A 27,631-nucleotide genomic window follows, 5' to 3' on the forward strand; every position below is an offset into this window, starting at 1 on the left:
TAATGGATTGTCAGTCTCTCATTCAAAAGAATTTGATCAAATAGATCAGGAGAATATGTTTATATTATTATTAGGGCTGTGGATTTTCCCCATCTTTGTTTAACCGTTAACCGTTCAGTTTTAACCGGTTAACCGGTTAACCGATACAAGTGTAAACCTAATAAAAGCGTCTTGTTTATCGCTTTTCTTTCGCGAATTTAAAGGCAACTTTACGACGAACGTATGGACTATGCTTGCAATACACGGGCAAACGTTCTTAACGTTAAAGTAATGCTTTCTTATTCATATTCAAACCTGTTTTAAAACACCTGCCGTCTAAATAATCAACGTGTGAATTGCAATTATGACGCAGTTATTAACGTGTGAATTGCTATTATGTCGTAATCAGTTGGCAGGTCAAACAATCGCTATTATGATGCAATGAATCCACGTGTGAATGCCTGCTTTTTCGTAATAAACACGCTGCTTGGCTGAGGAAAACATTTAAGTTGTGTATTACACCAATATAATGTTGCAAAACTAGTTAGCCTGCGGTATTAACAATCAAGATTGATGGCGTAATCGCCGTTGTAGGGCAAGATCAAAGCAACAGCGTCCCTGCGCACTCTGTCTTATTGCAAAACAACAATCAACGAACGGGAACAGGTGCCTTTCGTGTAAATAAGACAGATATTGATATACGTTTATGCCCTATGACGTCATAGTTCGGTTAACGACTTGAACTTTTCGTTAGCGGTTAACCGAATAGGTTCGGTATTTATGCGACAAAGGTCCTCCAGCCAGTTTAAATCACATTTAGGTTTTATCTTTTAAAATATTTTAAGAGTATTTTACCTTCAGAACAGTTTTCTCCTTCATAACCCGCTTCACAACTGCAAGTGTATCCAAGATGTAAATCCACACACATTGCACCATTCTGGCATGGGTTTGGATTACATTCAACTGTTTCTGTTAGAAATATCTCTTAGTTTTAGATTTAGTAGCTTTACAGTTTAACAGGTAACCATATTGAGCACAATCTTAGAAAATGATTTGATAATAATGTAGAAATAGCAAAATATTAAGTAAGCTTGTAAAGTAACAATTACAGTATAATATCTGGCAGCATGACACAATGTTTAGTGTGCCTGCCTCCAACCCGAGGTTATGGGTTCAAGGCTCGTCGCTGCTACCGTTGTGGGCGTATGTATCCTTGCACAAGACACTAAACTGCAATTGCTCCAACCCTGTGGTCACTAATGGGTTGTTTAAACTGTCAACCAAACAAAATAAAACAACCATCCACAAAGTTACATATGTCGTAACTCAAGAGCTGGCACGAGGTGTGTAAAACACAACTTAAACCTATGAGGCGCGTAAAACAGAACTTGTATCTTAAAACGAATGTCGTTTACATGTGAGAATAAAGCACGTTGGACGTTACATTCGATTATCTACTCAAATAAAAAGTGAGAAAAAACATTAAGTAAGTAAGCTCTTTAACTATTAATTAATATACAATGACCCAACTCTCGCCTAAATCACATGTCTGTATGGTCTCAGAAAAGAATCTAGGAAGTGAGAAACAAACCAAAGGTCTGCCCTTTTCTATCATGGTATTATATTAAGTTGTGATATAGATATGAAACCTTACCTTCTATGCAGTTCCTTCCCAAGTATCCTGGTGCGCATGAGCAAGTATAGTTGCTCACCCTATCAGTGCAGGTTCCATTGTTTTTACATGGGGAGTCTACACAGTCATCTATATCTGAAGTTTGTAAACATATTTTACTTTTTTTTCTCTTCCATTACAGTAGCGAAAATTTAGAAACGTTTTAAATGTAAAGACAGGATATAGCGACAAAACAAGAGTTGTTAAAACACGCTTACAGTAAAAAATATAATTGATTGGAAGAAAATAAAATAAGTGGGTCGCTACACCTAACAGACAAAACAGCCATTTATATTTAAATATTCTTAGGTTAAACTTGTTAATAGAAACAAAATGTTGATATTTACATATGTCTAACTAAACATATTTTAACCCTATATGTATATCATTTATTTTGTACTTGTCCTTTAATTGTATTTTATACTTTCCTTTAAGTGTAGGAAATATTGTGGACTAAAAGTTCAAAATATATTTAATTGGAATTTTTTTTTAATTTACACCACAAAGGAACGTAGTTATAAAATATGTTTAAAAATTACATTCTACCTTTATCTCCATTATCTTTAAATAAAGCTTGATGCAGAACTTTAATATTAATTTATTTAAGGTAAAAAACCAAAGCCAGTATTTTAAAGTGATTTCTGTTTCAAATGCGACATGCTTACAGTCAAAAAATTTAGCCAAGAAGAGTAAGTCATATTTATAGTTGGGTGGAAAAAGATGGGACACATTTTGCTGATAGTATCCCAATATCCTTATCGTGTTTCAAACAATTAATAATGGTCTATGGAAGTTGTGAGGATACAGTTTTATAATTCTTTGAAAGTTCCTTTTTTACTACCAAATAAAACGAGAAAATAGAATAAAAAGGGGGGAACCTGTTCCCCCTCCTTCCCATCCTACTATATATTACCTATAGCGCAGTTTTTTCCAGTGTAACCGGTTGAGCAATTGCAAAAATATTCTGTCTGATTGATATCGTGACACAGTCCATGTGCGCATGTCTCATTTGTACAAGGACCTGTTAAAGGAAAAAAAACTGAGGGTGGAAAAAAATTATGCTAATTCTTTTTGTTGTTTTAATAATTCAAGCTTTACTCATTTTTTGAGAAGAAACTAAAATTTATAGAATTACGATAAAATTTTGTAATTCAAAACCACTAAAATAACTGCTGTTTTAATACCACCAACTTACCAGTTGTATTTTGACAACACGTAGGCCCAGTGTAACCAGGATGGCAATTACAAGTGAAGTTGTCACCAGTTGGATTTGGAACGCAGTCGCCATGGACGCAGTCACACACTGTAAATTATTTTTTCTTTTAAAATAATAATCAGTAAAAATGAAAATAATCAATATATAAATATGATGTAAAATTGAACACTTGTAAAATACAAGAACCCCAATTTTTTTTTAAAAAAAAACTTATTTTTTTTAAATCACCATTGAAATATTTAAAACTTTTAGTAATAACTTTAATTCTTTTTATTAATACACACAGGGCAATAAAAAATATTAACTTTTTGTCAAATCAAAACCAAATTATTTATTACTATTTAGGTATAGATTTAACAATTTTTAATATTAGACAAAAAAAACAACTTTTGTTTTTATTAAAAAAATTGTCAAAATATGTCAACCTACCAGTAGCACAGGTGTCCCCAATAAAACCTTCCAAGCAGCTGCATTCTGCTTTTGTTTTTAAGTTTTCACACTGCCCACCATACAAGCATGTCTTATTAGCACAAAAGTTATCTGTAAAAAAAAAAATCTATGAATAAATGTAACTTACTTTATCCTCAAGTGGCCGGAAACGACAGTCGTTATAACAGGGGTGTTAATTCACTTTGTGCCAGCTTACAAGTCATCATGTATGTTACTTTGTAGGTGATTATTTTTTTAGGGATTTTTTGTGTATGACTGATAATTTGGACAGTCCAATAGTGACCACTGGGTTGGAGCGAGGATATTAAAATGATTTTCATAGACCAGACTCTGCTTCTTTTATAAACTGTTGAAGCGTTTAGTTATTTACCCAGAGGTATAAAACATAATTTAAATCTCAATGATAACTTTTGTTTAAACTAATCTGTTGACATTCTAAATCAAATTATACCATTGCTAAAATTTGTAAACACTGTAGTATGTCAAATGTTGCTTTTTTAAAAGAACAATTAATGAATGAATGAATGAATGAATGAATGAATGTAACTTACTTTATCCTTGCGTGGCCGAAAAATGACAGTTGTTATAACACGGTGTTCTGTTTTACACACTTCGTGCCAGCTTACGAGTTACCAAGTATGTTACTTTAAGGATGAAGAAAAAAGAATGGAACAGTGACAAATAGGACTTACATGTTGAACAGTTGTATCCCATGTAACCAGGAAGGCAGTTGCATGTATATGCAGTCGCATTGCTTTTGCAAGTTGCATTATTTAGACATGGTGACCCAAGGCAATGATCTAATAAAAAAAGAGTTTATATTCTTACATATATCTAGGGATGAACATTACAGAATAATTAGGTATTCTAGGATATCCTAGAATACTTTAATTCGAATCTAGAATTTCGAATCTTTTTATATTTATAGGAAAAAAAATTTTTACCCACAAAAGTCAGTTTATTGACCCTTTCATAACAGCCTTGTTGGATCTTGAGTTGTAAAATAATCAAAAATTGTACTATTGGGTAGTTTTTGCGTCATGAAACGTATAGCAGGCTATGAAAAGACGTTACGAAACGTTTACTCTCGAAAGTCCCACAAACACAAAAATATTTTTTTCAAAATTAATAACTGTCAAAAATTGTTAATATAGTATATGAGATGACGTGTAATGACGTCATTAACAGAATACCGAATTCCGTAAATAGATTCGAATACAAAAGGATTCGAATCTCATGGATTCGAAATACTGTAATGTGCATCCCTACATATATCGCAAACTGTTCTTACATACATGATTGTGTTTTTACTAGTAACTTTTAATGAGTAGCATTGAGTTTAATAATGCTTTAATTGATAGGGCTGATATGCTATTCTATTTTAAACAGGTTAAACCCCATAAAAGTAGTAAACTATGAGCTTATACCTTATATATTATTGCTGAAAGACAATAATGTTGGCTTTCCGCAGATTATACACTGTAGGTTTGGTATGAAAGATTGAATTCAACTTTTTTATTCCGAAATGACAAAGACAGTCGTTATAGCATAGGTGTTCTGTTTCACATACCTCTTGCTTGCTAATGAGATATTATGTATGTGTTAATATTAGTGTTTCTGTGTAAATATGAGTTACCCTGCATATGGTAGCATTAATGTTTCTGTTTTGTGTAAAAACTTTCAAATTAATTTAACAAACAGAAACACAGACTTACTTGGTACACTTTCGCAACAAGTTGGTCCATCGAAGCCATTAAAACATGAGCATGTGAATCCTGTTGCAGGGTTTCCAACTGGCACACACTCTCCATTTGTGCAATTGCAAACTAAACAGGTTAGATTGTTAACTGTGACCTCAAAAAAACTAAAATCGCCTTGATCGAAAATTCAGAGATTTGCATATCGTTTTTGTAACATAAATATCATGAGGTATAAAGAAATTATAAATGGCGTGATCGGCTCATTAAGGTGATGCAATGTGGAAAATTACGACTGATCAAAAACTCAAATCCAATTTTTAAAAAACAACAACTAGAAAACTAAGAAAAAGCTATAAAAAAACATTTTTAATTTTTTGAAAAAAATATAAAATACAAAATGGATTTATATGGGTTTCTAAATAGAAGAAAATTGAATGTGAATTTGCAACAACCGCCATTTGTTTAAACTTAATATTTTTCTGTGCAAAACTATGATAATGGTATAACGGATTTAATCAGATTTTGAATTAGGTCCGCCTTTTACACACTTTTTATCCATAGTACTTTTTAACTACGGTTGTTTTTCTGATAATTCCGTTCTCTTGGTCCTTTAAAATGACTTTAGATCTCCACTATTATTTTCGACGAGATAAATGAAAATTATGTTATATTATGTTAAATGTAGTTACCAATTGAGCAGTTTTTCCCATACATTCCAGACAGACATTCACAAGTGTAGTCTGTACTTGTTGAAGTACATTTCCCATTGTGCTGGCATGGGTCAGGGTAACACAAATCAACTGCAGGGGAAAAAATAGTTTTATTTAAAAAAAGTTTTAAAGAACTGCAGAATATCAGGAACAGAATTAACAAAATTAAACATTTGTTAAACTATAAATAGCAGCTGTTCAGGAAACAGACAATATAGTTGGAAAATTAATTAGAAATTCTTCTGTGTTGTATGTTAATTTCACTTATATGTTATGTGTTAAAAAATCTGTGTCACTTGCTTTTTGGCCAGAATGAGACAGTCGTTACAACACAAGTTTTCATACACCTCATGCCAGCATGCACTTTATCGTGTATGTTACTTTGTGGGTGATTATTTTTGAGAGATTTTTTAGGTATGACTGATGATTCGGACAACCAATTAGTGACCAATTGGTTGGAGCAATTGCTGTTAAGTTTTTTGCCCAAAGACAGATACGTCTACAATGATACGAGCCGTAAACCCATAACCTTCTGGGTTAGAGGCAGGCGTGGTTACCACTTTTGCACAGCGCGGGAATAACAACTGAATTTTTATTATGTTGTGTTAAAAAATGTCAATTTTAGACTGAATAATATATCTCACTTTCAGTGCAGTTTGTCCCTTTATATCCTGGTTTACAAGTACAATTGTAACCACCATTATCAACGTTGCATGTCCCATTATTAGCACAAGGGTCATCAACACATGTATCAACAACTGTGAAAATAGATTCTTATTAATTACAATTTTAACCACCTTTAAGATATTAGTTATTATAGTATTTTGGTGTAAGATAGTACATGTTTTCATTCTCTTTTCTTGACCAATGTGGCACTAAACAAAAAATATTTAGAAAAATGTGTAGCCTATTTGGTCTATACCAGTAGCCCCATAAAAAGAATATTGTTAATAATTAAAACACGATCTGGAAATATGGGATATTCTGTAAACTTATCCCATCTTCCCCTACAACAATACTAAATATTTGTATATTCATAAAATGGTATAAATAAATTAATATGACAAAATGTATGAGCTTTTAATATTTACTGGTGCAGTTTTGGCCAACGTATCCTGTTGCACACGAACAGCTATATCCATCCAAAAGGTCGATACATGTACCGTTGTTTTTACACGTTGAATCCGTACAACTTGGTGTGTCTACAAAATGTTAGAACTCTCTTAAATATTCTCTAAGTCATTATAACACGGTTTTAGGTTTCATACTCGTTGTACCCCCTTACGAGTTACCACATATAATCACCCACAAAGTAACCTACATGATAACTCGTAAGCTTACACGAGGTGTATGAAACCGAATACCCGTGTGTTAACGACTATCGTTTTCCGACTATGCGAGGATAAAGTAAGTTACTTCATACATTCATTCATTTATTCATTCATTCATAACCTATTTATCCTCGTATGGCTGGAAAACGTCTGTCATTATAACGCGGTGTTATGTTAAGTTTCAAATATCTCGTGACAAGCATCTTCTGCCATTAAAAACTGTTTTGTTGTTCCTTTAAGTAGTTTGTTAATTGTACCGCGGTTACTACGCACAGCCGTACACCATACATAAGATTTAGCTCCTCATTCGGCGCTATACCATCGTCCACCGCAGTAAGTTACTTACAGTATGCACGATGCCCGAAGCGAATTTAAGTTGCAGAGAAACAACGCGAAATAAAATGAAGCCATTAGATTAAAGTATCTTTTTGCACAATGATTTACCCAACAGTTCTTTTCGGTCTAGCGCGCTTTAAAAGAGGACATATACCAGCTAATAGACCGTACGTAACATGGTGTGTTTTATCTTCTGATGACCTCGTTTTACCCCTCCGACAAATAAAACAACAATTACCCATAAATTTACATAGATGGTAACTCGAAAGCTGGCACGAAGTGTATGAAATAGAACACCCGAGTTGTAACGACTGTGATTTTTCGACCACGCGAGGATAAAGCAAGTTACATATCGTTACCTGCACCGCATACAAGACCTAGAAACCCGAGCGAACCTACTTGGTCGAATCTTTCCTTGAAATTATTAAACGCCACTTATTACCGTACGGGTCGCTAAGGGTAAAGTTTGATACCGTTTACACGTACCGTCAAAGTTTGATACCGTTTACACGCTCGTAAACTTACGCTACACAACCTACTTCTACTTAAAACAATCAAACTTAGACGAAATTAGAAATAAAAATTTTGATTAACTTTATTTTATTACTCTAAATACGTTTTAATGGGAAATATTTTGACCGAAAGCTGGCGACAAAGAGTCGCAAGTTACCTGAAGGTGTAATGATTTTTTCACAACAAAATGTTCCTTTGAACCCAGGTTTGCACGAACAGGTCGATTCGCTACATTGTAAGTTGCAGGTATCATTCGTACAGCCTGTAAACAAACGAATAATGTCTTCCAGTTATTACGGCGTATGTATTGGACATATTGGTAGTAATAAAGTTATAGTACGGTGGGGAAAGATGGGACACCTTTCGAACACGATATTCAAATATCCTGATCGTGTTTTAAACAACTAACGACAGTTCATGAAAGTCATGAAAATACGGTTTTATATTTTTTTTAATGTTCTTTGTTTACTATCAAATGACACAAGAAAATCGAATGAAAAAGTGTCCCTCTTCCCGCGCCCTACTATACTATTAAACTTATTTAATTAAGCTATCTTTAAAAACAATTCAAACCAATACTATTACTGGTTATATTTAATTACAAACGGACTCGTTTTTTTTAGCAAAAATTATTACAAAAAGCAAATTAAATTTATTCATTTATTCATTCACTAAACTTACTATTCAATGAAGCTAAGTGCCAGACAAAATTCCCATACTGCTTGACTTCGTAGAAAAGGCCCCATGGCTCGATGTTGCGTACATAGTCGACGTTATTTTTATAGACCACAGCGACGACGATATTGGTTTCATTATGACATGTAGGAAACACAATGGTAACGTTATTGTTGCCAGCTGTGAGGTTGCCAGCGAAAGTGTAGTTTCCCGATTGGTGAACTTGAACTAGAAAAAAACATGTTAATATTTATATGGTGTATGTGGGGAAATGGAAAACCGTTAGCACACAATACCCCATATTTCCTAATCGCTTGAAGTATTTCCCCGGCTGAAAATTTTTAACTGAAAAATACTTATACACGGTAATGTGTATATGGTGCAGTGCTGGGTAAATATAAAAACTGTACGCACATAATACTCTATATTTTTAATCGACTAAAAGTTGTGGAAACATTTTAAATTTTATACTTGGGGTAAGACGATACTATTTGCACCTAATATATTCTACCCTACTGTACACACTGTAATAGAGTAGATTGGTTAAGATGGTCCACGTGTTTTCTTTTATGTGGGGTAATATGGTTAGCGTTAGCACGTAATATGGTAGTGTGGGGTAAGATTTAACACCTTTAGCACATAATATTCAAATATCCTGATGGTGTTTTAAAAATTAAAAAAGGTCTATAGAATTATAAACGGACATTTTATTTATAGTAACGTATGGTAAAACGAGCCTATTTTTTCCAATCGTGTTTTTGAACTGCTCTCTCTTTTAAGGTCGCGGGGATACGGATATATAGTTCTGTAAGCATACTATAACGTGGAAGAAGAGGAATCACCTTTTCATTCTACTTTTCCGTTCCATTTGGTAGTAAACAAAGAACATTATTAAACCACATCCTCACAACTTCCATAGAACGTTGTTAATTGTTTAAAACAAGATCAGAATATTATGTGCTAAAGATGTCCCGTCTTACCCCACAATACTATATGTCTTTTTTACAAACAAATTAGTTAAGAAAAAATAATGAAAACATATCCCACTCGAAAGTATAGTTTTTTTTTGTTTTGTTATCACTTACTTTGTCCCCATGCCGACGCCAGCAGAACTGCTAGAACACACAGGACAGCAGAAACTCCTGTCCGTACCATTCCTCTCACGTATTCGCTTCTATATGTTTGTTTAACTCGGTACTATACAACAGTGTTCTGTAGGATAGACTAAAGTAAATTTTTCTTTAAAAAAATCAATTCTTTTAATTTTTTTGAATTTTTTGACTGCACGTTTTCAAAAGGTTACAAACTTCTAAAGCTAAAGACTACGTTGGAAAAACTTAACCCAAAATAAGAACTCGTTTTTATTTCTTTTACGATTTCCCCAAAAATCTTCTTGGCCCTAAAGGGTTCATAGACCTTAGGTAAAAACTCCACGCCTCTAATCCCTTTCCAAGAATTAGTAAATATTACGGTTCTCCAATATGTAATTCTTGCATGCCGGTTAACTATACCCTCGCTTAACTTTTTGTTTTGCATCGCAATTTGGTTAGGGCTCGTAGCTAACCATCGTCTCTGATTACGTGGGTTAGAGCATTAATTTTCGTTGAAGTGTCGAATTTACCAGTTAGTTTGTCGCCGTTTTACTACGTAATCAAAGGAGCTGCTCAGTACGTCATGTTATACAAATCGACGTAAAATGTGTGTTTTCTTTTGTGTATGCAGAAATCGTGGTTTATAACTACGACGTCAATAACTTGTGTTTAGTATTGAGCAGCACTCATGTAAATATAACTCAAGCGCCTGTGCTGCTAATGGGGTGTATCACTCTGTCTCCGTATATTGTAACAACAATACGACACTGTATGAACTATTACTTCCGCAGATGTATCTTGTACAATCTACACATGTAACATGTTATATGAGCTGTTACTGAATAAGCTTCAAAAGTCAAAAACACATCGATAAAAGTGTGCTGAATGTTTATTAAAACAATTGCCGAAAATATGATATACAGACCGTACATAAACGTACTGATGTAGCTTTAGTTTAACAACAATTGTGTTTTATATTTACTAATATATCGGTTCAGCACGCTTTAAAATGGAATAGCAGAATCATAGTGAAATAGAATGCAAAAGTGGACGTGGGTGTTGGTAAACAAATTGTGTAATGTGCACGTTTTTCGACCAGCACAGAAAATACATAAAGTAGCCCAAAAACGTAGCAAATTACGACGCAAAAAGAAACGATACCAGACCGCTATGGCGCCAGGCCCGAAAAGTAAATCTCTTGCTCTTGAAGACGCGCATTGGCCTAATAAATACTGGTTGTGCCTCAAACAGGTCGAGGCGAACGATATGTACACACGAAATGTCAATGCCAATAAAAATCAAAAGTTTGTGTTTTGTGCAAATCTTTGTGCTGCCGTGAATAACATCTGATCTACAACTTATAGGGACAATTATTGTCGTGCTGGCGTATGTGCTGAGTTATAGCAATTAAGCGTTTGATTTTAAAACAGAAAACTCAATGTGAATATAATGATATGTGTAAGGCACGTTCTAAAGGTCTGCGGCTGTGGGAACAGTTTCGGAATCTCAACGGGTCCTTGGCCGGTGTTTCACCTTCGAGTTTCTGTCGTTAAGCGAGAAATCGCTGCGTCGTTACGAGTAAAATATCATGGAAGCGTTTCATTATTTTAAGTAACCCGAGTCCCGAATCCCTCGGTTCTCCATATGCTGTAAGTTTTGCTGAGATGGGTCTCCCTCGGCGCCAGAGTACCAGAACGAAGCAGACATCATATGGTGGGGCTGCATGGCCGGGTTCACTTGGTGGTGCATGGGTGGCCCGGCGGCGTACCCGGGAACCGGTGGGTCAGTAATGGGTCCGTGTACCAACGCCCCGTTGTTTATCGGATATGACGTCATGATGCTCGGACTTCCGTTTGTCGGTACCGGTGACGACATTTCCGTTTTCATCGCCTGGTGGTGCTGTGACGTCATGCCGTGGTGTGACGTCATCATCGTGTAAGGTGACGTGTTCACACCGCCGCTGGGGTGCGGGGACGTCATATTGTGGTTTGGGGACATGGAGTTCTGAGGAATTGGCGATGTTTGTTCTTCAACCGATGGCGGGGTCCAAGAAGTCGGCTGGGGTATACCGCCTATGATACCTTCCTGGCTGTTCGCTGTGCTTCCTGGCGTGCCCAGCTCGGACGGGGGCGCGTTCGGGGCCATTGACGTCATCATTGGTGACGTAATCGATCCAGGGGAGCCAGCATTGTTGTTGTTGCTGCTGTTGCTTCCGGGCGACATAAGAGGATTATCTTTGTCGTGGATCCCTTGTTTCATCAACTTCTTGCATTTTGAACGACGGTTTTGGAACCAAATTTTAACCTGAAACAAAACCGAACATTTAGTTAGTTACATGGCGTAGAAACCTACGTTTAAACATTATAAACTAATTAACGAAACATCGGGTTTAATTTGGGTAAAGATATATCGTATTTATTGCAGTTTACAAAATGATGTTTAGGTATATATATGTTTTACTTTTTAAAATTATAAAATGGCGCTGAGAGTTTGAGAATCGTACTCGGAAGAAACAGTAACGTGAGAAATGATTGAGAGTGAGGTTAACGAACTTATGAAGACAATTATCGCCCGTTACATGCGCCCTATCAGTGTTTGTTTTGCTGTTCGTACGTTATCTGGCACCGTATCGGCCATGTATCAGAGCGAAAGTGGCAATCTCAGCGGCGAAATTGCCCTAACTATAGGTTTGGGTCTTATCCGGGGTCGGCAAGGTCTTCTGATTGAAATTGTTCCCATTCAAAAGAATGGCGGGCGCAGTGAGACGGCCAGAGCTCAAGCCGTAGCCTGCGGGAAGTACTACTTGTGAGGAGGCAAAGGTAGTCGTTATCTCGTTCACCGATGGTCTGCGAAATTCGTGCGAAGTTTAGCTCCGATTGGTGCGTGTGTTCGTGCGTCAACCAATCGACTGTGGGCGCGTTGCCAAGCAACGGACTTCTTCTGCAGCTCGTTGGCGACTGCCCAGCCCTTCCCGTGTAAATATTGAGACAGTGTCCGCGGACAGCCGGTAATTTGGAGAACGGAGGAAGCGCCATGCCCATTACGACACGACCTCTCTATTACGTCACACTATCATCCCAGCACTACTACGTAGGTAGCTCAATTAATTTCCGCGCAAAAACATGCCGTACAGCAACTCGTTTTTGAAAGCGCTAACTATAATTTTAAATACGTTAAAAATTAATAACTTCTGACTCACACCCGCGAGGTGTCAGTAGCGCGCAGGTTATGTTACGTCTCAACGTAAAATAGGACTTCAGAATACTAAAGGAATTTTCCCCAATCAAATTTGATAGGACTTGAATAAGATGTTACGTTTAAGCCTAACCACTTGAAACTGCCATGCCCAAGTTGCGAACCGCACTCTGCAGATGTCAGTGCCGACCGCAGCCTGTTCTAATAATGGCTTACAACGGCCAAGAAAATCCAGGCTTAGAAAGTGTCCAGTCAATTTCGCCTTCAGCGTAAACTGCTTTCAAATTGATCAGCACTTGCACGCTAGAATTTGGAATCAAGGTTCTAAATAATCAACGGTTGCCCGTCCTAGCGGTTGCAATATTTACGTTGTTTTTCGTTAGCAAGCCATTTTTAGTTTTTAAAAAAAAAAAACTTTTTTTGAATTACGAAAAAATAGCATATAAATGTTATTTTTTAATTATTTACAAAACAGGCATATTTTTATATGGTTTCCAAATACGGATTCGAACCCGTGCTCTCTTAGTTTACTATAACAAAGTCGTGTTTTCGTTATATTGATTATGACTCACTCGCACTGCTTCGAACCCGACCCCGCTGTGGCTTGCAAATTATTCGGTCATAAAACATCAAAGAAACCGACTGTCTTACGCGCCCAAATCACTCGCATTACAAAATCGGTCACTGCTGCGCAACACTTTTAGCGAGTAAATTAACTAAACCACGGCGTCATTTTTTAATTGAATTAACCAACCCCCCTTGAGCCCCTGGATCACTCAAATCCGCTTCGTTTGTTTTTTGGGGTAAAATTTTGTCCGCACCAAACTATGGTAGAAATTTTTTGATTTTAGATGCTGTGCTATAATGTAAAATACGAATGCGTTTTTTTGCATTTGTTAACGGTATTTAGTAGGTTGGGGTAAGATGGGCAATGTATTGTACCATTCAGTGGTGCAAAACAATATTTGCAAAACTATATATAACCGTATCCCTATGACTCTAAAAGAGCTTTGTTGCTTGTGAAAAACACGATTATAAACGATGGAATATTATATGAATGAATGAATGAATGAATGAATGAATATGCTAACCGTATCCATCTTACCCCACCCTACAACGATAAAATTTTCTAACTACCTGAGTCTGCGTGAGTCCCAACGTAGCTGCTAATTCCGCTCTTTCAGGCAAAGCGAGATATTGTGTTTGTTGGAATCTTCTGTTGAGTGCCTGCAGTTGGAGACTCGAGTAAATCGTTCTCGGTTTTCGCATTTTCTTTTTCTTGCCTTTTCCCAGCATGACGTCACTTCCCATCACGTGATTTGTATCTGTTAATACGCATGGGTAAGTAATGACACTTAATCTTATGTAAAAGAAATACACCCATATAGATTGCCAGAAATATCACGTATAGACTGTCAGAATTATTCTGTGAGTTTGAGATATATGAAATTTTGTTTTGTATAATGTGACTTTTATAGACCATTAAGTAAGCCTTCTTGCTTTTAACTGTTTCGAGCTACTCTTACGCCCTCGTGTGTTCGTAAGCTATACAACGCTTCCCGAGAAAAATGGCGGATGCATCTAAACGAACACAGCTCAGACTCAGTTCGTTTTTAGAAAATTTGCGGAAATAAAGACACAGTCATAGGGTTTAGGGCGACAATTTGGCTATTTTTATAACCTAAATCTTGACAGACGTGCGTTTTATGCAATAAATTTTGCTACTGCCCTGTAATACTATTAAATTTGTAAGTTAATTGACTTGGTGAAATCTAAACAAAGAATTGTCAAATTTAGTTTCAGAAAACGTCATTGTTTCGTCACATAGCATTCATTGCAGTTGTAAGAATTGGACATAAATTTTCACTACTGCTTCCCGTTGATATATTGTTTCTATTAGCGAGTCTTAATCATTTTAATTCACTCGAATGACAAGTGTAAATTGAACATTGTTTGACGTGTAATAAATGGTCGCGTCTCGAATGATGAATTTTAAAGTGGAATTTTAAATTAGCGCGTATTCCGCGCCGCTTACTAATGAAAACTCCGCCTATGAGCGGAGCTGGGGCGACATTAAGACGTTCGTATCGAAATAGGAGCTACGACGATCGCCCGTCACCTCTTGATAAGATCTCGTCCGCCGGCCCGAAATTCAACTCAAGATCATTGTTTTTGTTGCGCAGTTGGTGATGTCTCGCTGCCCCGAGATAAGACCGCCGCTACAAGTTTCCTTTGATACAGATATGCTTGTTTTGCTTCGTTGCGAGCGTGCGTGCGAAAGCCTACCACCCCCGGGCGCTACTCTACTTCGTCTATAAGTGCGTATTAAAATCGTCGTCCCGTTGCCTTACTACCACAAGCAGAAGCATAAATCGACGCTTTGAAACTTGTAATTGGCCTCATCGTTGGCAAAAATTGGGGATACTGTTTGTAACTTTCGAGATCAAAATGCCAGCTCGGGTTACATTATTTTAGGGCATGCAATCATAGTCGAATTTAACTAGGAGACATTTAAATGCAATTCAAATCTCTGGTATATTACTGGATATGTAGAATGCTCCGTAATATTTGTTTTAATACAAGGACACACACCAATAAATAAGATATTATGTTAAGCCTTAAAAAAACGATGTTTATAGTTGTAGGATGGGGTAAGATGGATGGGGCAGAACATGTATTCATTCCCTTGTCGCCTCACCTTTGGAAGTAAACAAAATATATTTAAAGAATTATTTAACTGTACTCTCACGGCTCCCAAAAGATTGTTTCTAATTGTTTAAAACACGATGAGCAAATATGGGATATTAAGTGCTAACGGTATCCAACTTACCCCACAGTATTACAGTTTATTTACCTCCAACTCGAACCAAAACGCCAAAAATCGTAAAAGAATTTAATGCTATTTATAAAGTCTGTACCACCGACTATTAATTTCCGTACTGAATCGTATAATCCGAGAAATAAACACCGCGGCGTTTTCCAACCCAGTACCCCAATATTCTGTGGTTATTAATTAGGAAACGGCATTGACATCTGTCTAGTCAGTTAACGGGCTCCCCGGCGCCAAATATTACAGATTTACGATCCGTATACACTTTGGTCTTCCTGATTGCGTCTTCTGTAATAACGGAATCAAAGAATCCAGGCCTATACATTTTACTCTCATTGTTTTGGTCAATTTCAAACATTTCTAACAGTCCAGTTCGAGGCGTTAACCTTTCAAAAGTCAAGTCACGTAAAGTGAAAATATGTTACCCAAGCATTTATTTTACCAGATCTGACCTTCGCTTCAACTCGCCTATACCGCTTTTAAATGCAACACGGATGAGCGAACAGAAAGACCACAAATTGCTCGACACCGGTACTCCCAGGTCGCCGCTCTGCAGGTTAAGTTTAATATTTCTATTTGATTTTTATTTACACGTTCGGCCGCTTGAAAGACCGGACGCGCCATGTGATTGGGATAAACAAAAGATTTTTCAAATTTATGCAGTTTCTGTTGCTATACTCACAGTTAAACGCTTGGAGGTGGTTTTAGGTGTGGGGGCGTTTGCCTTCACTCGAAAAACGTGACGCTTCTAATGCTTGTTGGTACAACTAAAAAGATTGATCAAAACTCGAACATATAAGGCGTTTGCCAAATAAGTTTGATTTGATCTTAACGGTGACTGAAGCATTTTTAACCCCCCCCCCCCCAACGGTATTCGGTTTTTGATTTGTAGCAGGCTATTTTGTAAGCTCAACTATATACAGTATTAAATTATTGTGTATTTTAAGCTATAAACTCATCTAACCTAACTTTAGAAAAACTTTAGGAGTTTCACGATTTTCTATTCTTTTTACCGTCTCCATTTTATGTAGCAGAAAATTGCGGCGCTTTTTAAAACACCTAGGGCTAAAGCGGGGGCGGTCAAAAAGGGCCCTGTAGATCCGCTAAACTTGGATAACTCGGTTAGTGTGTGTGATGTTTCGAGAGACTTGAAAGGACCGGGCTACATCTGATCTGCCGCGGAATTTCAATCAAGCCACGACCCGCGTGGACGTTCCACTCGGTCGCCTCGGCAAACTTTCCACTCGGACGCTTCGGCAAACTTTGCGCGTTGCTCATCGTGGAGGTAAACACCACTAATGGCCGACACACGTGGACGTCAGAGCAGGCACGAATGTTCGGCAAAATGAAAACATTATTCGACGCGTATTGGTTTCCTGCGATATAAAGTAACATTTGGCGTATCTGTTACGCGGGAGGGAAGATTAAATTTACATCTACTGACGAGATATGGATCAGTTGGACGCATAAGTGTCTCCAAATGTATAATGCAATTACCGTTGGTTCTATACGTCGTACTGAATGCGAAGTGAGTTGTGGTCGCATGCCCTCCACGCGTCCTTTTAGTTTACGGCGTTTTATGGCCTGCAAATTGTCACAGAAAGGCGGTTTCCAAACGCCATTCAACAACTCCCGAAACACGAAATACGGCTTAATGAGCCAGTCGTGGTATGGGCGTGGTACGGGCGACGATTTCACGGCGATTTTGATGACGTCACGCCCCCAAAGATTCGTACCACTGTTGCCCCTCGGGCGTGCTCAGTTGCCAGGCAACGGCGGCGCATGCGCGCTGTCGGACATGTCCACGGCAGTCCGTCGAGTACGAACGTGCAATTAAGTTTGCGACGGGAAAGCGCAGTCGTTCTCACTCGTTCTTAGCCCATAATTGCCATCCAATCCGGATGCGGCATCAGCCTCTAGCTCAAATCCAGGTTAAAAGAAAAATCCACTTACAACGAGCCAAGCTCCATGCCTTGCGTCGTGTCGGTCAAATGTTTTACAATTTCTCTGACCGTTATCGAACTCAGGCGACATGGGATTAATTCATCCGCCGTCTATACTCGTTTTGCTCGAATTGTGGAACCGAGCCAACGTTTATTAAAGCGCGATGACCTAAGCATTTATTTCCAAATGAAGAGTGTTTTGTATGTATTGTCATAGTGTTGAGTGGACTGACCATTTCTATTGTGACATTAGGACCAAACACGCAAGCAATATCGTCCACTACGCGACCATATCAACCCAGTTATTAAGTTACAGAATCGTTCGAGTTGAGTACGCGAGATCAAACTGTTCGGACAGGCATGGCGACCGAAAGCAAACTCGAAAGCGTCGCAAATTTCGGAGCTTTCTCCAATAAATCCCGGTCCTTTCGACACAAGCGCAGCTGCTCGATGTTGTGGGTGTCGCGTGGCGGGGTCGGAGAGAGTCTTTTATCTGCGTCTGAGTGATGACTCGCTCGATGCCATTATGTTTACCCTGACTCCCATGCGTAAACGGCGCTTTTGATGTGAGCGTTGCCTAAATCGTGGTTTAAGTTGGATGCGGGTATAAAGACTCTGGGTTATGCCGGATCTACCGGGGCTGTGCACCGGGAACTCACCCCTCTCCCCACCAACTTCGTTTTCACTCAAAACAAATCAACGTAACGTTACTCTTCATGTGATTGCAGAGCACTTATAATCTTGACACTACAGAGTTGGGCCCGACTCAACAGTAATGCCTTTTACAAGTACGTGCCAGATTTCTAACGAAAGTAGGTGTCTCAAATCACTTCCAACTCACTACAAAATGTGTGGTCTTAATAGCTACCGCAATATTAAAACAGAGACGAAATTTTCGCACTTTTAATACCAAAGCTATGTCGTAATCATATCACACATTGCAGTCGATGTATTATTCAAGTGGCTAGTAGCCAGCAGCAAAAAACGCGGTATTGGTCCCCGAATTCCTGAGCGGCTTAAGCATTCGAACTTGAGATCCTATGCTAGTACTCTTAAGAATTGTGGCAACGATGGTAATGTAGCGCTCGAGTGACCATGACCGAACACGCTACAATGACTGAAGCCACACAGTACATATATTCTTGCTGGGTAAGATGGATTCCGTTACACATAATATCTCATAATTCAATAACATGTTTCAAACAATTAACAACGCTGTAGCTAAAAGCTGAGGGTACCGTTTTCAAGTTCGTAAAAATATTTTTCGTTTACTGCTAAAAAAAGGATGAAAACATTGACCATCCTACCCCAATCTACTATAGATTGTTATAACGTTGGGTGCCAAATATTGCTGGGGTTGAATGATATACGGGTCTAGTGCTGAATGATAACGGGGGCAAGCAGACCCAGCACGTATGTAATGATACGTTTGGACATACTGCGTGGGAAAACGAGCTGACGTGTTTTAAAATTACAGCCTATTCTGCTGGGCATAAAACTGATTGAGTTTTTAACTGTATGTCAAGTACTGGAAACGAAAAAAATCTCAATATCTGCCAAATTTTTTAGGACTTTTTAAAGTACTAAATTCCTATATAGTTTAATTGGTAATTTTTTAAATACAGTATTGTAAAGTATAAATGGATACCTGTAAATGTATATCACGTCTGAAGTCTGCTTAAGAAATGCTGGTATGTATGTGTATTTGGCTTGAGGAGTGTCAAGCTTATTGCACAGAGCAAAAATGGTAATTTAAAAAGGTAAAATGGCTGATAGAGTACAGAATCTTATGTGTTTTACTCGCCCCGTGTCACCGGTTTGTCTCGTTTGAACTGTGTTTGTTTTTATGTCTACCGTGTTGTTAAAACGTCTTTATGGGCTGTAATACCGATGTAAACGTACAGCTTACGGCTGACCGTGGTCACAGGCGACCTTAGGCGCTACGTCACAATGCCGTTTGTTTGTCATGTGACAAACGAAATCCGATTGTGGCGTGCGGGACCTAACCAGCTTGTAGTGTGCTATGTTACAGCGGATAATTGTAATAGTCCGTTTGTTAGTTTACCTTGAGTGCGGTAGGCTATTTGATGTAGCGGTGATAATCTAATGGTAGTAAACCGTAATCGTGTAAACTCAAAATAAGACCAAGGCTTGTGCATATGTATATCTACATATACTGGTACACCTCAACCATGCTATAAACTATGGTATAAATTAAATGGTATAAAATTAGTTTACCCCAAAATTATCTGTATAAAGTCTTATAAAACCTGTTGCCCAAAAGTGATTGGTCTGGTTTAATTATTAGGGTCGTCGGTACGCGAAGCACTCTTGTATTTTCCACTAACAAAATGGCGGCAGTTGCCTTAAATTGTCATGGCTTACTACTTGTATAAAGTTCATATATACATATATATATGCCCAAACGAAGAAACTTATGCTGTTAGTTACAGGACACACCGACTTTATGGACACCAAATGCAAAGGTATCGACAAAACTTGTGGGAATTATTCTTAAGTCAAAACTATAACTGTTGTTTAAATTGCGAATACGAAAAATATATTCTTGTAAATTCACTAAAATACCAGGAGGGGTACAGCTCTAATTAAAAACTGAAAATGATCTCGTAAAATATGTACAAGCGTGTCATAAGTTTTCACGGGCGTAGAAAGTTCATTAGAAATTCCCTTTCTTTAGTCGGAGCATGCTGAATTATTAATTTGACATCGCAGAATAGCTGTACACCGTGAAAGTCGTCTTATTGTCCGTAATCCAGCTAACCCAAGGCTTTATATAACCGTTTCGTATTCATTACTTGATAACTGCTATAATTTTTGAAATTCAGTCTGTTATGGGCCTGTTTTAAAGCGCTGCTTTAGCATGCAATAATCTAATGTTTAGTCGCAGATTTCAGGTGTTGTGTTACACAATTTTTACACCTTTGGGTTGAAAGCATTTAGTCTGTGGTCAATTAGTAAAGCGACACCTATATTTTAAAGGTAAAATAGGGTGGGGGGAGATGGAACACATTCAATTTTATCGTCCCATTTGGTTGTAAACAAAGAACATTTAAAGAATCATAGAACAGTATCCTCATAACTACCATATATTGTTGTTAATTGTTTAAAACACGATCGGAATATTTGGATATTATCTGCTAAAGTTCTCCCGTCCTACCCCACTCGACTATCCTAAAACAAAAGAGTCGGTGATATAAATTGACCTATTAGTAAAAATGGTGTGTTGGACTACACCATGCCTTTAAATCAGAACGTTTCCGCCTTTGCTGGTCGGAGCAAGGTAAATTAAAACGGAAATATCCCGCCGTGCACTTGTACACCTTTTCAACTCCAAGAAACACTCTTGTCAAAGTGCTGGCAACCACAAATTAAAATTAATTTCGTCTTTAATCCCAGTCGGGCGGTGCACNGTGCGAGCTCCTGCCTTGAAAACTTTCGCCGAGCTTCGACGTGCTCGATAATCCAGCTAAAATCGAACAAAATCCATTGCGGATTAGCCTGTTCTCAACACAGCTAGCTGCCATCTCGCTCGGCCGAATGTTTTTTTGAATCTAATACCGCCCTGAATCGCCTTTAGAAGTTTACGGAACGCCTGACTAGAAGCTGGTGACTTGAAAAATCTACTCAGTAAATAATCTTTGAATTTATTTCGAGCATCCAACAAAAGTGGCAGATTTTGTTGCTCTTTTTACCCTAACTCCTAGAATCCAAGAATTCAAAGCAATGTTCTAATCGCCTTATAACTGAATTAGATCGCGCATATCTATTTTTAAGTCACTCTTACGGTTTAAATACAAGTTTCACCTTGCTCGAGACATGAGGCCAAACCAACATACCAATACGGTAACGTAATAATTTCATTAGGTTTACCACAGAACGTGTTGATTAGGTGTCCATTAATTGGTAACTGTTCCCGCATTGGTCGTTTACTCTATGAATGTTACATTTCATAAAATATATATAGTAGGGTGGGGAAGATCAGATACCTTTTTATTTTATTTTCTCGTCCCATTTGGTGAACAAAGAAAATTCAAAAATTATAAGACTGTATCCTCACGACTTACAAAGGTTGTGAATTACTTAAGAAACGATCAGGATATTTGGATATTGTGTGCTAAAGGTTTCCCGTCTTCCCCCACCTAACGACATACCAGCTTTCATATTTAAGCGAGGCAAGGTTTTTTGTTGTATTTTTTCCGCAGTGTTCCTAAAAGATTTAAACCCGCAAAGTCACGAGTGCGTTTTGTTTTTAGTTTGCTCAGTTCATGTAGCTGAGAATAGCGAATATAATGACCGGAACAGTCGACTTCAAACAGGCTGCTATGGCCAGCAATATCCACGTGAAACCATCAAAGCACTAGCAGCGTCCTATATAAAATTGCCAGTCATTTTCCAAAGCACTGAAGCGTCGCCCCGGGCACTAAACGTTGCTGTATACCTCTGGGAAAGTGAACCCTACCCATCGGATATCTTGTTTCGCTCATGCAACTTATTAGAACTGCCATCGCGGACCGCAAGAAGGTTTAAAGCCTGCGCATCATCACTAGCACATTGTAACAAAACCGTCAAGTACAGTAATGAAAGATTTCCAAACCTAGTTTTTTTTTCTCTATTTTGAGTTTTCTTTTAAGACTAGAACCAAGGAATACGCCAAACGCACAATAAACGTTTACGATCCTTCATTTCGACTTGCTGGCTCCAAAACCAAGTCGTAAATGTACAAAGGACATCTAAGTTTTCATCGCCCCCGATTGTACTGTTCTATCTTAACAACAGTTACTCTGGGAAAATTGGATTTAATGACGTCATTTTGACTTGTACAGCATGCGGAAGTAGGCGTTACGCTTGAACGAGTTTGCTGCTTCACTTTCCCACGACCACTACATCGGTGAAAATGCTTTGAACTTGACAAGGAAATCTTAAATAAGCTCAGAAGTTGCCGAACTTTACGGCCGAATGGTAATACGGAGTCTCGGAACCGAAATAGTCATTTTCGAATCATATAATTCACACGCTTTGTTTCAAATTTCAACGGTTAGCCAACGGTGAAGTTTTCCATAAATTTGAACTATTTTTTTACCGTTGTGTATTTCATTGTACCGGCGTTTCGCTGTGCTGAAACGGTATGCCGATTCTGCTCAATAGACTAATGATAGTGTTCATGCGGTGCCTATACACACCGGCACCGTTATTCGTGATTGGCATTGTCAGTTCGAGGGGCGTCGTGACAAGGTTGTCGTGTCGGCGACCGAATTTACAACGTTCCGAAAAACCTGCCCACTTCATGACGTATCACAAAGTAAACGCCCACGCCTGTCAATCAAATTAGGCAACTCGCCATACATGTCTATGGTATCTTACATAAACCAGTGAGGATGACTATATACGGTAAAGCTATATATGCTCTATTTTAAAATGACGCGCTTTGTCCGTGTCTGGAAAACAACAGCTGCTGCAACTTGAGTTTAATTAAACCTGAGCGAAACCAAATGACTTCCGAGCTACTTCTTACATATGGTGTCTTATTTAAAATATTAAACAGTCCGGTTTCTTACCTTGATGGAGAACAGATTCTCCTATTCCTTGGCAGTTCTGGTATTGGTTCATCAGTCCTCCGTAAGATGAGTGTCCAGTTGGAGCATAAGCTGCTGGTGAGAAGCCATGGAATCCTCCAGACCCCGATCCTAGAGGAGGAGCACTCGAGTATCCCGAAGCTGCTCCTTGCATCCCATGTTGATGGTGCGACGGATGAGAGACTGGACTCACTCCGGATGCCACGGATGCAGAGATGCCTTGAATCGCAGCCGATTGAGTTACAGAGCCGTACGGGGACCCGTAGGCCGACCCCGGCATCCCATACCCGCTCGCTGCCGGGTTCCCGAACGTCGAAGGCCCGCGGGAGTTGGCTAGATATCCCGATGCCGCAGCGGCGGGCTCGTAGTTGTAACCGTAGGCGCTCATTTGACTCTCTGCGTGCTGAAAGTGAAATCAATTGCCAATTAAAGTTAAATTCAATTTCGGAGAAGGTCACGTTTTATCTGCGGCCCACTTCGACTAGTTTCCTGGCCTTAGATGTTTAACCTATCTCAACAGGTGCTGCGCCCTTAATTAATAAGCCCAGCCGGAGTTATTATATGGTTCGTATGTTTTAATCGCTCGTTTCTGTCACGTCAGTTGCCAATGACCGGTAACTGACGGCTAAATTAAAGGCAAGCATAGCCATGTATATTATAGCTGGAAATAATTATAAAAAAATTCATAAAAGATTTATTGTTCTATATGTCTTTAACACTACCGACAAAGGAACGCGTGTTATACCCCAATTTAAGTAAATTTTTGCGATCAAGATATGTTTAAATGCGCTTTACGTTTATAGAGTTAAAGTATAATAATTTGTAGAATCTGGTAAAAAAACATAGTTTCAACCTATAAAAGGCAATAAATTTAAAGTTATTTTACAAAAAAAATACGACCTAAAGATTTTAGCTCTAATGCCAAACGTTATTGGAAAACACACCCATGCAACCTATGGCAGGGTGGGGTAAGACGGGACACATTTAGTACATAATATATAATATTCTGATTGTGTTAACAACGGTTTATGGAAGTCGTAAGAATGCAGTTTTATATTTCTTTGGATGTTCTTTTGTTTATTACCTAATGGTATAAAAAAAGGGTGAAAAGAGGTTCCATCTTCCTCCGCCCCAATATATGTTATGTTTAGATGTATTTTTTGCACTTTTATCGTCATTCAACCTATCGATTCTAGCGTGCGATTCTCAAATGAGCATCGGGTGAATTATGCGCGAGCCATTCGATATGACGAACTTGTGATTTTATCAGCGGCTGGTATCTAACGGCGTTCTTCTATAAAAACATTTCGTCCGTTCATAGGTCGCATGAGAAAAGTGCTTTGTCGGCTCAATGCTTATATGAAGTGCATACATGTCAAGCAAAGGGTCGATACGAGGCAGAATTTAATGGCCTTGTTCAATAGCACACAATGTTGGACACCACTGGGTGCCTAAAATAGTGTCACAAAGCAAAAAGTGCTGGAAAATGCACTTTTTAATCACCGTTAAAAGTATGCGGGCTTTTGACGGAAATTGCGGCCTAATATTGGCTAGAAATAACGTGAATACTTTTTAGTGGGCCGGTAAAAACGACTTGTTGGTACAAGTCAATCAAAAAGCCATCGCAGTTTTATCGGCCGAATAATCTATGGGACATGGTGAGTTTGCTCCATGCATTTCCAAACCTGCCATGCCTCATGTCTAGGGTATAAATAGCCAGCAAGGCGGAGGGAACATGTTCAGATCACAAGAGAGATTGCCGTACAGAAAGACAAGCGTATGGTGTTGATAGAAACGGTTTAAACACGCCAAACAACTACGACGTGACCTCTTCTGGTATGTACCAGCTCTTCAGTGTTACAATTTTAACAAAACCACCGAAAATCATTATTTTAACCTTAAAATATTTCCATTTTCCATGTTTCGCAAAATCGTTTAAATAGCATTCTGATCAAGCGTTCGATTTTCGCCAAAAATTTTTTGGCTTTTCGGAAACACTGACATTCGTTTGTCGCTCTCACGTCGCGACACACGCGCGCGGCCCGAAGCGTTGTTCTTGCGCGATACAAGGCTTTTGGATTCGTATCAAAGGCGATAGCCGCCGCGGACCGCTACGATCGTGGGGGTGGCGGATACAGAGCGGTTTATTTGTTTTGAGCTCTTGTATATTATTGTTCGGTCCTTTCTTGCGCCTGCGCGTCGCACCTGTTGCATCATAATGCAAAAGCAGAGCACCAACAAACAACAAGTTACGTAACTTTCCCAAAGTGGTAATGCGACCCACGAAACGGATGCAATCGACGTGTATTGTAGCAACGACGGTATCTAAGCACTCGTTTCAACCCATCAACTTACATATTTCCATTTTTTTATAACAGGACTCCATCATCGCAATGACGCCCATGCAGATTGCGATTCCAGATTATGCAGGACATATATATGCAGTAATACAACTCTTGTCAGCCCAGTTTAATCCCATACTAGACTCCGCCTATACACCGGCATTAGACTTACAGGTGCCGCCAAAATAGCTCGAAACACGTGATGATTCGTGTGTGGATTACTCATTTTCGGGACAGTCAGTATTATTCTCCGAACTAATTCACACGCGTCTTACAGAACCAGCCCCACCCTTAAGAACTGACTGACCCATCCGTACAAGGAAAGACAATTTTTAAGCGTGGGCACTGTCAAAATTAGATTTTTAAAGCCTACAAAACTTTCTGTCCAATTAAGAGTCGTTAGCCGCGAATTGATTGTCAAAACCGCGTTCGAACATCAAACAATAAACACGAACGGCGCAAAAACAATTGGGATAAATACTAGCTTGTTTTACACGCTTTCGGTGCAGGTACGACACGAACGAAAGTGAATCGGACGCGCTTTATTACAACGATTAATCCTCTTTACGCAGTAGAACGTAGTCGACGCGCACGTGCTTCAGGTAGAGCTACCAGCGGTCGACTCTGTACATTAGAAGTCGTGTCGCCATGTCCTTTATTGCGAAGCGAGGAAGTATTAAGTTCGCCGAGCAAAAGGCGGTGATTTTGCGGTAGTTTTGTTGCGACTAAAAACAGGAAACGAATTGTTTTAAATCACCATGAATAGTAATGATGCATATGCTCCCAAAGGAACCATTTTTCACTTCACAGTGTTAAGATTCCATATAACGAATCTATAAAAACTCAAAGCGTAAATTAACATACGCTAGGTTGGGGTAATACGGTCCTTGTTTTTTTACTATCTCCTTTATTTTCCCATTTAGTAATACCGAAAAAATATTTACAGAATTATACAACCGTATCCTCAAGGCTCAAAAAGAGCGTTGTTAATTGTTAAAAACACAATTGGGAAACATTGGATATTGTGGGCTACCGGTATCCATCTTACCCCGCAGTAATATGCTTTATTAAAACCGAAAGGCGCAGCACCGTACTAAAATCTTGACTTTTTTTAAAAAGTGTAAAGAATTCATAATGAAGATGCCACACTTAAAAAGTTTTCTTAAAAATATGTCGCACCTAAAAGCTTTCATGAAAAGTAAGCCACACTTAGAAGTCTCCATGAAAAATATGCCACACTTAAAAGTCTTCATGAGAAACATGCCAAACTTAAACATACATACATACAACTACATTAAACCCTTTGCAGCATGCACACCCTTAAACACCATCAGTATCATATTCTAATCACGTCTCACCATAACCATTACTTTTGATAGATTCCTTTTGATCTTCCTTCCCTTTGTCCCTTCGCTTGGAAAGTTGGAAGAAAATGACCAGCAAGGTATAATAAACAAACGCTAAATTGAAACCAGTTTTTGTAACTGAAGAATAAATATCATGTTAAATATGCAACGTATATTATGGTGTTTTTTTCTTTCTGTCTAGTTTCGTTTACAGTTTTAGACTTTAATATGGTAACGTATAATATGGTATTTTCTGTCTGCAATGTTTTGTTTAAAGTTTTTTAACTTTTTAATCAGTATACTATTTATTGCTTGTGTATTATAAGATTTATAGGTATTTTTAATCATTTATTAATTTAGTTTAAATCTTACTATAAGTAAATCATGTAAAAAGTTCAAAGCTGTATTATGGCGTTATTTGTACTGTTTAACTGGCGCCTAAACCATAGCTGCGTTACGACTATTCAAACCTATGACATAATATGGCGGAGGGAAAAACAAAATGGCGGATGCTTTTGGTAGAGGCGCGCTAGGAAATTTTTAATAGCGTTTTTTATCATTTCGATGTGACCCAATAATAAAGTTCAAATTTTCGACTTTTTTTAATTAATGTTTGACTATTGTTATAAGAAATTTTAAAAATGGCTAAAACCACACTTTTCGAAAAACGTGTAGGCTACAGTTCAGTAAACACGATAACATTTGCAT

At 38.2% G+C, this 27,631-nt stretch overlaps 2 protein-coding genes across 11 annotated transcripts in view; both read right to left on the reverse strand.

Moving 5' to 3' along the window:
• The window catches only part of LOC108949598 (fibropellin-1-like), a 26,967-nt gene extending 16,520 nt beyond the window's left edge, over positions 1-10,447 (reverse strand). For 3 of the 8 annotated variants that reach the window (XM_026835315.1, XM_026835319.1, XM_026835320.1), the window contains exons 1-11: positions 9,668-10,447; positions 8,589-8,810; positions 8,065-8,169; positions 6,819-6,929; positions 6,372-6,485; positions 5,707-5,817; positions 5,033-5,143; positions 4,010-4,117; positions 3,297-3,407; positions 2,847-2,954; positions 2,565-2,672 (exon numbers count right to left, since the gene is read on the reverse strand). In XM_026835315.1, coding sequence (XP_026691116.1) covers positions 2,565-2,672; positions 2,847-2,954; positions 3,297-3,407; positions 4,010-4,117; positions 5,033-5,143; positions 5,707-5,817; positions 6,372-6,485; positions 6,819-6,929; positions 8,065-8,169; positions 8,589-8,810; positions 9,668-9,737 — 1,279 coding nt within the window. In that variant the 5' untranslated portion in view covers positions 9,738-10,447. The remainder of the gene's footprint in view (positions 1-2,564; positions 2,673-2,846; positions 2,955-3,296; positions 3,408-4,009; positions 4,118-5,032; positions 5,144-5,706; positions 5,818-6,371; positions 6,486-6,818; positions 6,930-8,064; positions 8,170-8,588; positions 8,811-9,667) is intronic. The other 5 variants (XM_026835324.1, XM_026835318.1, XM_026835314.1 and 2 more) reach the window with 2 other exon arrangements.
• A 97-nt stretch (positions 10,448-10,544) lies between these two features.
• On the reverse strand, positions 10,545-27,059 carry dll-c (Distal-less). Of its 3 annotated transcripts, NM_001032649.1 has the most exon segments (6): positions 10,545-11,019; positions 11,060-11,450; positions 11,452-11,977; positions 14,006-14,193; positions 23,218-23,278; positions 23,281-23,372. In NM_001032649.1, coding segments are annotated over 5 exon segments (864 nt in total). In that variant the 5' UTR covers positions 23,326-23,372; the 3' UTR covers positions 10,545-11,019; positions 11,060-11,406.
• Positions 27,060-27,631: the final 572 nt, after the last annotated feature.

This window comes from Ciona intestinalis, chromosome 7 (genome assembly GCF_000224145.3).
Source record: "Ciona intestinalis chromosome 7, KH, whole genome shotgun sequence".
NCBI classification, from domain to species: domain Eukaryota; kingdom Metazoa; phylum Chordata; class Ascidiacea; order Phlebobranchia; family Cionidae; genus Ciona; species Ciona intestinalis.

Bases quoted from the DNA above. Each gene is read 5' to 3' on its own strand.
- dll-c (XM_018812336.2), bottom strand. The intron at 14,194-23,217 runs GTAAGAAACCGG...GCGTATTAACAG, and splicing joins AGAATCTGTTCTCCATCAAG to ATACAAATCACGTGATGGGA. The intron at 11,978-14,005 runs GTAGTTAGAAAA...GTTTTGTTTCAG, and splicing joins TGGGACTCACGCAGACTCAG to GTTAAAATTTGGTTCCAAAA.